The 12473-nt window shown below is 45.6% G+C and overlaps 1 protein-coding gene across 1 annotated transcript; it reads right to left on the bottom strand.

The window, feature by feature from the left end:
* Nucleotides 1-1476: 1476 nt before the first annotated feature.
* nr2f1a (nuclear receptor subfamily 2, group F, member 1a) lies at nucleotides 1477-9959 on the bottom strand. The gene is made up of 3 exons (XM_062382185.1): nucleotides 8630-9959; nucleotides 6674-7201; nucleotides 1477-2722 (listed from the first exon to the last, which is right to left on the bottom strand). The coding sequence occupies exons 1-3, from the start codon at nucleotides 9060-9062 to the stop codon at nucleotides 2448-2450; spliced, it is 1236 nt and encodes a 411-aa protein (XP_062238169.1). The 5' UTR covers nucleotides 9063-9959; the 3' UTR covers nucleotides 1477-2447.
* Nucleotides 9960-12473: the final 2514 nt, after the last annotated feature.

The following is a 12473-nucleotide window of genomic DNA, read 5'->3' as shown; positions in this document are numbered from 1 at the left end:
AGAGAGAGCATCTGAGGACAGCCTGACGCACAGACCCATAGCATCACTCCAACCAGCGCCCACTGTAATGAATGCCTTAATACTGTAGCCTCAGTCTGAACGAGACAAGGCAACGCAAACAAATAACCCACGGGCAAAGATTCCCCTCCCCCTCTATCCTACGAGGCAGATAACAAATATGGCGTTTTGAAATTCAGCCTTTGCTATACATGCAGTTCTGCTCCTGTCCTCCTGGCCCTCGCGCAGAGGAAGACGTGGGCAATATGGCGCACGAGCAACACGTCCGATGATGAAGAGGGGACGACTAACAGGCAAATGTAATAATTGTCACACCGAAACCCCATTTTCTCCTTCTTCGTAACGCCCTCCAGTTTATCACATTTAGCACTGGAAGGTGTGAGTGAGTGTGTGTGTGTGTGTGTGTGTGTATGTAACGACAGGACTGGATAGATGGATCCAGGTCCATAACTGGGCTTCGTCATTTGCGAGTATGGAGACACATAAAGAGGGGACGAACACGCACGCACACACACACGCACACACTGAGACGGACCAATGCAAGGACACAAACTCCATGTAACCCATCTAACACATTGATGACTTATCGATGTACTCATTACACTCTGAATGTATCAGGCAAAACCAAGGCCACATCTCTCTCTGTCTTTGCATCACACACACACGCGCACACACGCGCACACACAACACAAACACGTTTCCCCTCTAAATTGTGTCTGCACTGCCTCCCTCCATAGTCTCTCTACCTCTCTCTCTCTCTCCTTCCTCCCCTCCAGTCCCACACAATGCATCACACTCGGTGTTCCTATCGACTGGCTTACATGCTGTAAAATACATTTTCCAGATTGATCACGCATATCACAGCAGCTTTGCAGCGGGGCCTAACCCTTTTGCCAAACGACGCCCACATCAATACCGAGCCATGCACTATCAAGGCGGTGCGTTTTTTTTTGTGGTTGAAAGAACCAGAGAGAGAAAGAGGGAGAGAAAGAGAGAGGGGGAATATTGTTTGGTTTGTGGAGAATCACCTTGATTAAGCCACAGGAGGTAGGACAGAGGTGGCTCTGTGTGGCGCGCAGGCTTTCCTCGGCTGTCTGGGAAAAATATTAAACATGAATGCGCTCGCAGGTTGGCACCGGGCTCATTGCTGTATACGGTTCCTCGCAGCCTCTCCTCCTTTGTGCTCGCATTGCAAGTTATGTCAGTGAGTTTGTGGAAATATAAGGCATGCACGCGTCGTGTAATTACCACTCTTAATCCCGTGTAGCACCTCGTTTTCACTGGTAGGTGTAATGGAGGTACAGTGGACTCAGAATTAGGTGCAGGGCATTGCAGGGTACAGACTCGACTGTAAGTAGGCTGCACGTTAACGCTTTTTTTCTCACGGGAGCCACACAGAGTATAACAAGCCCGAGAATCTTGACAATTGCTTCCAGGAAAATGCTTGAGAAGGAGACATCGTTGCCTATTTCTTTTTTTAATAGTACAGTCACCATCACACAACTTCATCAACCGACCCTTCTGCAAAAAGCTGCATCATGGAGTAAGCAAATTGAAGGCAACAACCAATAAAATTCAAGAAACAATGAAAATTTCTTCCAAGACGAAACAAACAAAATGTATTTTGAAATGATATATTAAAAGTGCTTTTGATTTTCATGTCTCTCCTCTTTGACTGATGATCGACTCCACGCGCATTCGTGGCCCGGGGGAAAGGAGCCCCGGACGGTCCTCTCAGTAAAAATGTCCTGGAGGTCAGTTTGCTGCTGCTGCGGTTGCAGGTCCATCGCATCGATTAAGGAAAAAAAAGTTCAACCATCAATGTTGATATTGTCATAGCGATTAGACTGTTTCTTATTTGTCTAAATTTCTTTATTTTTCTGTTTTTAAATTCTCACTTCAATTTTAATTCTTGGAGAACATAGCTTCGACAACATATATCGCACTCATTATAAGAAGCAAAAGGTTATATCAAAAAATTATTAGTATAGAATCACAGAAACCCTGGTTTAGAACCAGAAAAAATACAAAACAGAGAGGTACATAGACACAGGACAATTCTTATAATTGCTTGGAAACATTATTTTCCCGCTAAGTCTTGATTCTTTTTTTCTTACTGCGCATATGATGTTTTTCATTTTATTCGTATTTTTTACAAAAAAAAAAGAAGGAAAATAAAGACTAGTATTTTACAAAATGAAGAGTATTGTTCTTGAAGATGAGGGTGGGTTTACACAGGCGTAAAGTCCAGTTCCGATATTTTTCTGTACATTATGTATTCCATCACAGTCCCCGAAGACAGAAAAAAGTTATGTCTTCCAAGTTTCTCAGAAAAGGTCCTATATATAGTCTTCTTGGAGGAGGATGGGCGGAGGGGCGCAGAATTTTGGTCCTTTTTTCCCTCTCTTTTTTCCACTTTCATTTTAGGATCATTGGATGGACATGTAAGGCCAGTTGAAGCTGCTCCCGGATAATAGCATATCCCGGATGAGGGTTTCAATAGGAGTTTTACCTACCAAGCGGACGAAGAACAGCTGCTCGATTACCGAGGAGGAGACGGTGCGCAGAGAGGGCAGCCGCAGCAGGAGCTTCCCAAAGCGGCTTGGCTGGTTCGGGTACTGGCTCCTCACGTACTCCTCCAGGGCGCACTGGGATTTCTCCTGGAGGCTCTCGATGTGAGCTGCGTCCGACAGGCCACAGGCGTCTGTGGAACACACACACACACAAAGGAGACTGTGGTTAGATTTGTCAATTCCCTAAAAACCCCAAGGTACATCATGCTGTGGGAAAGAAGCTGATTCTGACATGAGTTTATTTCCACTCAAACTTCCACATTTCCAAGAACAAACAGGAAAGAATATGTGTGGAAGTCAAATTAATTATTAAAATTATATATATTATGTCACCAAACACGCAGAGAAGCGCGCAGGGCTGGAGAGAAGCAGTGACATGAAAAAGACAACTCACTTTTTCCATTGTAATTATTTTAAAAGTTATTGCATTTAAATACGCAAACCCACGTGGTCATATATTTATTTTTTAGCCTCAAGTGGAGCTAAACTCTGCCTAGTAGCACACTTTGCCTCCCCCAATTTACATCCTGCAGAAGCACTGTGGTTATCATTCAACATCAGCCTTTACGTGTTATTGACAAAGTGGAATGAACAAACACACTGGCCAAACATGCTACATCACACTGAGCCAGTGGGACCGGTGGGACTGTCATACAGAGCAAACAAGCGGCTTGCTGCTGGACAAGGGCTTTGCACAACACTGGGGAGGATAAATATATATCTGCTGCTGTCCTCGTACAGCAGTCAACACGAATATGCAGTTAAATGCAATGGAAACGGTGTTGAGGAAGGGGGGTGGAGAAGTGATGGGGCAGGGTGGCATATAGTGCAGCTCCAGGCCTGAAGGCCGCTGCTCTTCATGTCTGGACTCTGGGGATTCAAGTATAAGGAAACACAAACGGCACTGATGAATCTGAAATTACACTGGATGTAATGTGACCTAATTACTCCGCGCGTAAGCTGTTAAGTCATTTCGCTGCTCTTCTCTCCATAGACCAGCCGTGGCCTGTTTTTCCCTCCGTGGAGCCTATAGGACACGGGGCCGCTGGAAGCAATCACATTTATTAGCAGGAGGTGAAGTCAATAGTCGCGCACAAGCGACAGAAAACGACAGAAATCGAGCCTGTGCAGCGTCGCAGGCGAGGCCGTGCGTTTTGGTGCTCACCGGTGGGCTGTGCACAGCCACGCACCGATATAGACAAAAGCATAAAAGGCTTGTTAGTATATTACAGTGTTTCAGCCTGTTTTTCACACAGCCCAAGCTTGCGTGTTCTACTGCTTATAAACTGATGTAAAGGCAAGCAGCATAACCGCTGGTGTTTGCTGTATGGTCCCACATGGAGTCCCAGGCAGTCCTTAAGAGATTCTGTATTGAGCTGTGCTTTTTATTCCACAAACGACACAGGGAAGACAGCTTTAGCTTTCAAGCACCACATTAAACACCGGGCAGATGCTTTTAAGCCTATTCGGGATTTTTCTCAGTGGTATAACTCACTGTGGCCAGACACAATAACCTTATGAACCCGGGGCAACGCGGAGATCTCGGGGTGATTTAGTGTGACCTCCGTCCGGGCCGGTCAGCGCCCCCACATATGCAAATCCCCCTGTGGATTAACGCTGAGTGTCCCTTTTTAAAATCCACAGCGATCGATAAGGCGGAAATTAATTACATTTGGAGATTTCTCTTGTAAATTATCAAACTTGGCACGACTGGTGCAACTCAGCGATACGTGGGGAGTTCAAAGCGACGCGGGGCAGGGGCTGCAGTTGAATGTATGTGTCAAGGGAAAGCTGGTCAAAGACACCCCATAGTTCTCCATACGGCCTGCCTGCAACCCTGCACCCCACAGCCCTCAATAGGCTGGGACATGCGAACAGATAGCTTCCAGATTTGCAAACGACTATTTCTGCTGGGAGGTTGGCTGCAGCAGACACATGTGGATAAGAAGTTAATGTAAGACAATGAACCTGAACTGTGCTGAAATCGAGTTTTTGCCCGGTTACCGTTATTTACGCCCAAAACACCCGAAAGGTCTGGTGTTATTAAAGGCAAAACAATTCCACCGCGCTGCTGGCACAGAGCCACGTGACTTGTTATAGCCAACACCAGCATTAGCCCACCAACCTATAACTAAGTGATGTGTTAGAAATACATGGAGTTCAACGTTAATGTGCGTATGGAGTTTCTCTGGGTGTAGTCTGCGGTGGGTTACTGATGCGCCGTGCGTTAGGAAAATATGGTCAAATGTGTCAGTGCACGAGGAGATATTACAGGATGAGCGCACTAATAGCGAGTAAAGTGAATCTAACAGGCTGTCGTGTTCCTTTAGGACGGCCGCTGAGGAAAAATACGCACTTATTTGTGTTAAAACATATATTTACGGGTCAGTTAGCGTTCAAAATGTTGGCGTGTCAAGTCAACTTCCAAACCCCGAAATTGAAAGTAGTTATTGTGGCTCCTGAAACAAAAAATAGAAAAAAAATACAAAGTCTTCTAACTGTTGGAAAAACCTATGTGATATTCGACTGAATGGAACAATGAGCATTGAAAGTGGTTGGTACAATCAGTGTGTTCCTACTTTTCAGTTTGGGGAGAACTCTAACTTAATTATAATCTAGGTCCTCATTACATTGAACTTATAATCACCTATACACTGTTTGACAATTTTATAGAATTATATGAAAGACTTTTTTAAAAATAATATAATATAATATAATATAATACAATACAATACAATATAATATAATATAATATAATATAATATAATATAATATAATATAATATAATATAATATAATATAATATTACAAAAGTAGAGTAAATGTATTAAGGTGTAGATTCCCGTTACAATAAGTAGCAAACAATAATAACTGAAATATGAGGGAATACAAGTGTAACAACCTTCAATATATATTTGAGTTGAGACGCTAGGGATATTGAAAGTGGGAATTATTTGATTAAAAATCCAAATCTGAAAACTACATTAAAACTTTTTATTTTATCTAGAACGTGTCCAATTATAGATTATGTTCGTCCGTGTTACAGAATTTTGTAATGGGCCAAATACGAGACTATGAGGTATAAACTTCGAGATAAGTTCACAAGTAGTTTGGGGCCTGTGAGTGAGTGAATTAGGACTTTTCCTCTTCCTCCCCATCATCACAGGACTCCCCTGACATACCAGGCCTAATGGCACCAAGTGTACACAACCATCTCCGAAATAGCATCTAAATTACGCACCGAGAGTAAATGAGGACCTTTAGGACCTTGCCATCAATTATGCTATCAACAATGTAGGTTACTTTTGAAAATGACTGCCGGTGACTTTTGAGAGCGTGCGCGCGAAGAGGAACACTCCTCACTTACGGGGGAAATTAATAGGTCACCTAAGACGAATCTATAAACCATCTATAGGCGACAGCAGCGGTACTCTGCGTCCTGCAGAAGCGATGCGCTGACATATGATTCAACTTCCATCAGTCTTTTTGATCTCAGTCTGCTGAGGATTATTTCCTGCCCCCCTAAGACATGTGTTTGTGCACGCAAAACAAGGATAAAAGCACGCGACAACACTCATAAACGCATCAGCTGTCATAAATCACTGCAGTGATGGACTACTTCATCTTTACGCACAATTATTTGACACCTGTTCCAAAATTTATGGACGCGAACCTACACTCTCGCTCTGAGCTTCGACGAGTCCGAAAAACTTTATCCGAGTAATTATAAAATATTTACACCTATGAGACTGTCAGTTGCCACCTATTTTAAAAAGCACTGAAGTGAGTGTTACACTTAAAATCTGATGCGCTCGCTCAATCTGGATTTGTTTACACGTCTTATGCTGCGGCTACAACTGACATGGGAATGCATGTAAGTGGATATGTAGCAAGCTGTTGACAAAATAGCTATTCCATCGGCAACACAAACATCTCGTAAAGTCAGATTTGTGACCAGCGTGTCTTTGACAGCCACCTCCCTGATGCCACCGTGTCCCGCTCCCCACTCCCAGTAACCCTGAGTGTAACTAGGCCTCATTTGATTATAGACATGTTCCTATGTGTGACATGTTGGACACCCACCTGATGTGAAAAGCACGATGGCCTTCAGGCAGCTGTACTCTGCCGAGTCTACGTGCAGCGTCTTAAGCTTCTCCACTTGCTCCTGGAAGATCCGGATGTGATCCATGAAAGCCACGACGCGGTCCGCGGACATCGGGGAGGCGTGGAGGCCTGCTGCGGCGAGCAGAGGGGCCACATGCAGGGGCATGGAGCACTGGGCCGCGTTAAGCACAAACAACTCGCTCCACGTCAGCCTGAGAAGGGACACCTGGTCGGTGATCTGCAGGTCGGGAAAGAAAGGGATGTTTCTCGCCCACTCCACGGCGCTGAAGAGCAAGCGAGCAGCCAGCTCGCAGATGTTCTCGATGCCCATGATATTGTTGGGCTGCATGCACTGGCTCCCGTAGCGGGACGTCGGGTAAGGCTCGGCCCGCAGCAATAACGAGATGTATCCGGACAGATAGCAGTGGCCATTCAGAGGGTCCCCGTTCGTCAGCGCGTACTGGCCTGGGTTGGGCTGGGTTGGAGGCATTCGTCCTCGCTGAACCGCTAACAAAAAGAAAGAGAAAAAGAGGAAATGTGCATCCAGGACTGATAAACATTGTTCGTGAGTGTTACAAGAGTCCTGCAGACTACAGCTTGTGTGCTTCTGCTCACTGAAACGGCATGCACACAAATCTACATTCTGCACGCTTCTCTAAACATATTGACTAGTATGTGCTGTCTGCACGACTATATTATTCCAGATTATGTTATCGACAACGTAAATATCTCATCACAACAGATGTGCTGTGTCCCTCAACCTAAACACTGACAGCATTTGTATTTAGGAACGCAGGCTACATTGGGGCAGAAAAATGAAAACACAATCACTTTTTCACGGAAAACACACACACACTTTCTTTAGCCCTAAAGTAAAATTGCCAAATTATTAGTTTCAACATTTTGAGGCACGAGAGCCTATTGCACAAGGTCGCCTACTTCTTCACTTTAGCTCAATATTTTTCCTGTTTTTTGTTAATTTGAATAATTATCTATGGTGGTCAAACATATTATAAATAGGATTGATAATTACAGCTGAATGCAGCCACATTTGTACATTTTAGCCACATCAAAGGATCAGCTGGGAAAAAAAGGATTCCAGCCATTGTTTGGTATTAAAATTAAATATTAATGTAAGTCAGGATGCGTTATACGTGGGCTTGCAGCGTGATGCCACAAACAGTGGATTTTAAATGAGGGATGTTTGCATAAATTGGAATCAAACACTTAACGTGGGGAGGAAAGTTGTTCCACGGCCTGTAATACACCAGGCAAAACAATTAGCCATGAACAACTTCAGCGGCATTATTCAGTGTCTGGGCTGTCTAGTCTGCACAGGGAGCTGGAGACAGACGTGGGGTTTGGAGGGTGTGCATTTTACATGTACACACACAGATCACAAACCCCACTGCACGATTATAAATTAGTTAGCTGCACATACTTCTGAAAGGGACTATTAGCCCTGCACACACACACACACACACACACACACTATCTCTCTCTCTCACACACACACACACACTCACACACACACATACACACTTTCGCACAACACCTCTTCTGCTCTAAAAACTATGCGTAAAACGGCCCTGTTATGAGCGTAATGCCCGTGTTTGATAATGGCAGCGTTTAGTCTGCAAGAAAAAACAAAATGAAAGGGTCAACCCGACGAGCCGCTTTGTTCGGGGCGACCCGCATTCGCCAGCATAACTGCTGTGGCTGCGCTGGCCTTTTACCCTCCTCTCACACACAGACACACACAGAGACTCACCATTCATGCAAACATCCTTCAAAAACATGGATGGAGTCTGCAGTATGCCCAGCCGTGTAGCCTGTGACCTTAATGCAACATGGCAGCCCTGTACGGCTGCTGCTAGGATGCGTAATCATGACTGGGTTTAAAAAATATGTATTAATATATGTATATATATTCACCTTCCCGACGCATTCCCACTTTTAAACATTTCTTCAGCCGGCAGTATTGGCACTGATTTCGGTGGTGCTGGTCAATGGGACAGTTCCTATTGGCACGACATGAGTATGTTAAGTTCCTCCGTACACTCCTCTTGAAGAAACTTTTGCATCCCTCGCAGGTGAACTGGCCATAGTGTTTGCCGCTCGATTTGTCTCCGCAAACCACACATTCAATATGCTGCTGACTCTGTCCAGAATTCTGACTCCCCTTTTCCCCGGCGGTGCCCGGCGTGGACGGGGGTCCCGGCTGGCTGGGGGTCTGCGGAGTGTGCGGCGCCGCTGACGCCGCCTGCTGCTGCTCCCTCGCCGGCTGCGTTGCTGGGTTGGGGCCGCTCGGAGGTCCTCCGGCCACGTCTTCCTGCGGATCTCGCCACACGCTAACTACCATTGCCATATCTCGGCCCCGGAAAGTGCTATAAAGCGAAATGATCGCCGGTGTTTGTGAAGCGAAGAGGATTTCGGGCAAAAATAGATCTCAGACAGACGGGGCAGTGCAAAGTCAAATCGGAACACGCAATCTCTTACGGGGGTAAAGAGGGCGAGCGGAACGCGATCAATACATTCAAAATACAGGAGAGCGATTGAATAGGCACCGATCAGGATATGCAAGTATCGGGAGGCCAGTTCCAAGGTATATTGCAGCCAGCCATTCAGGAATCCCTAATCTTGTTGGAAAGCCAGAGTCCAGACGCAGCAAATTGCAGTTTGATACAAAATAGCCACAAAGGAAAAAGGCAGGAGCGATTCACATGGACGCAGGAGCGTAAAAAAACCTTTTGCTGGAAAGCCGCGATCCAAAGTACTGCGGAGATAAATTCCTTTCTCTTTTCTTCCCCTGGCTCCTTTGCGCCCCGGTCTTCGCCGCACGGGAAGAGAGGAAAAAAAAACTGAAGAGCCGGATTTTTTTTTACATGTATATTCTTTAAATAAACCTCATCATCTCGCCCAGCAGCGAGAGGAGACCGCGTCGCCGAATGAAGTGCCCATGTATAGTTTCGCCTCGCTCCGGCAGGAGGAACGCAGATACGAGGAGGAGAAAAAAGGTTTTGAAAAAATCAAGAAGCGGCAGAAGAGGAAAAACAGCAACAACTAATAGAATATGCAAGAAGAAGGAGAGACCCAAAAAATGAATGCGCTTAAACGGGAGGACCAGCAGAGCAATGTTTCCGAAACGGGGGATCTGCGCGAATGTCTGTATATAGTGAACTTTGACACTACTATTGAAACTGACACGTTTCTATGGAGATCGCTGCGCCTTATATGGTGCTCATGTCAAGGAGCCAAGAGAGGGGCTGCTGGAGACTGATAATCAAAGGCGACTGACTGGCCAGAGCCCTGCATAGAGGAGGAGGAGAGGAGGAGAGGAGGAGAGGAGGAGAGGGGGGGGCACGGGGAGAGAGAGAAAATGGGAGGCTAAGGTTATAGCCAAGCCCTCTCTGCCTCTCGATTGGTTAGTCCCCCTCTGTTCATTCACTGCAAAAAATGTCCATCCACCTAAGTCATTCGGGTCTCGCGTTGAAATCTTAAGAGAATATTATTTCTCTCTGAAAAAAAAAAGTCCGAAAATGTGCGGTCCTGCGAATCCCACCGGTTCCCCGCCGCAGCTCGAATCTGTAGGTTTTTCCAAGGAGTCGATTTCTTGAAATAAACGGCGGAGCGCGCGGGAAGATTCCGTTTTCTTGTTACAAAAATGAACACTTGATGCAATAACGCTCACAATGATGAGTGCAAGTGGAGGCAGCTCGAGCCCGACGGAGGATTCGGGCTCCTGGTTTGGGTAAATCCAAGGTTTCCAGACTCAGCGTTGCACCGACTCGCAGCCGAGGATGGATATTTTTTATAGTGTTGCCATGTACCACTGGAGGGGCTGGGGGGGCTCTGACAAGCACAATTTACATTGAGCTCGCCCCGCGCTGCTATTTACTTTGAAACCTGATTAGTATGGGCCGTCTATTGTCACCAAAAAGAGGAAGAAACCCTGGATAGAATGGCTGAAAAAGCGGGGTAAAGGCAATAGGGGGGGGACAAAGGTTTTTTACGCACGACAAATATACAAAAAAAAAAATAATAAAAAGCTGTGCGCAGCGTCGAAAGAAGGACTCCGGCTCAGAAATTCCCCCAAAGTTTCAAAAATGGGTTGTCTGAGTCCAGTATCTTTATTATGGAATTAACGGGTGTCATTATTGGTCTGAAGCGGATTTATATTTTCACACGTTGTTTTGTCTTTGGCATGCGCATTGCGGTAAATCCTTGTCTGTAATCGGCACAGTCTCGCTGATTAAAACTTACAATTTAGTTTAAAGGAGCTTATAAAGGGAGGAAAAATGTCAATGGGAAGACTGATGCATGAAAGAGCGTGTTATACAAACGGGATGCCGTGCCAGCGGCCGGAAATCTCTATAAATAGACGGAGCAATAAGCAATATTCAATAATTACCGAGGTCCTATAGTCTCCACAATCACTGCGCTGGTGTCACATTATGTCTTAATAATGACAGTAATTCAAAATCATGTGAAGTTGCTGGGAATTTGCATGGGGGGATTCCGGCGTTTTTGTACCAGGGCTTCTGCAGGCTGGCTGCCTCTCCAGCTCAGAAATGTCTGGATCGCGCTGCCATCTAGCGTACGTTGTACAATTACAGCCTCGTGTTAATGCATGCACAAGTCATCAAACATGAATTTGTTTTACTTAAAAGTTGATCTAGAAAATTTTTTACGAGACGAACATTTAGCGCAAAGGGCTCCTCTTGTCCTTATTTGGACTTATTGTGCAAAAGTGCAATATTTTGTATGTTGAGGACGTGTAACCAGGAAAAAACTTGAAAAAGAACAGCAATAGGTATTGGTTAAATTACAAGGAAAATAAAAACTGCCTCAAAAGTGCATTACTCCGTTTGGTTACACTTGATTTACGTGGAACATAAATGCGAAAACGTTGTTTTTCTTTAATCACCAAAACATTGCAATACACCGTGTTGTAATAATGGAATATGCATTGAAAATACACGAAGTTGCTTTTGAATATAAATAACCATAGTGTCTGTATACAGATCTTTAAGCACACAGAGATATTAGCAGATACAATGGAGCGCAAATATGCAAGTGCCCCCTTTGGAAAGGCATCGGAGGGATGGGTTGTTTTTTAAGTATTCAACATGAGAGCTCTCTCTCCCGTCCCTGTCTCGGACACTCCACTGGAAACTCCCCGGCCATGTCTCCGGCTCTTTGAAAAGGTGAAACCAATAAGATTAAATCGGACAAAGAATTTTGTTCCCCTTCTTCCTCCGTAAGTGTATCATTAAGATTTAACTCCACAGATTGGGAAAAAGGGGGCTCCGCCGGAGAAGAGAGGAGAGTGGGGAGTGAGGGGGGCAGCGAAGAGGGAGCAGGGTACAGAGGCTCTAATAGAAAGCTGGGGAGCGGCGAGGGAAAACGGGGAGAAAGTGGACAGGCAGCGGGACGTCGACGGGAGGAGAAGCCGCAGACGAGGCGCCGATGAGCAGCGGAGGAGCAGCTTTTTGCACCTGGATCAAACCCCGGCACAGATCAGGCAAGTACGCGTCTTATTTCCACAGTTCTCCATGCGCTCGGAGCGCGCGGCTCCCTGCGCAAAGCTACTCCTCTGCGCGCGGCTCCACATGACCGTTAAACTTCAAACCCGGCAGCCGACCCGGGCACATGCACAACTTTTTTTTAGCTTTCTTCACTGGGACAGTCTCATCTTGTCTCCACTTTATGTCCCATTTAGGGAGACTCTGTTTCCCAGCTGATTTGTGCATCAGATAGCAGTCATGTTATTACAGGC

Source organism: Platichthys flesus, chromosome 3 (assembly GCF_949316205.1).
Source record: "Platichthys flesus chromosome 3, fPlaFle2.1, whole genome shotgun sequence".
Classification (NCBI taxonomy): Eukaryota; Metazoa; Chordata; class Actinopteri; order Pleuronectiformes; family Pleuronectidae; genus Platichthys; species Platichthys flesus.
The sequence above is the reverse complement of the archived record's forward strand: the minus strand, read 5'-3'. Positions and strand labels throughout refer to the sequence as shown.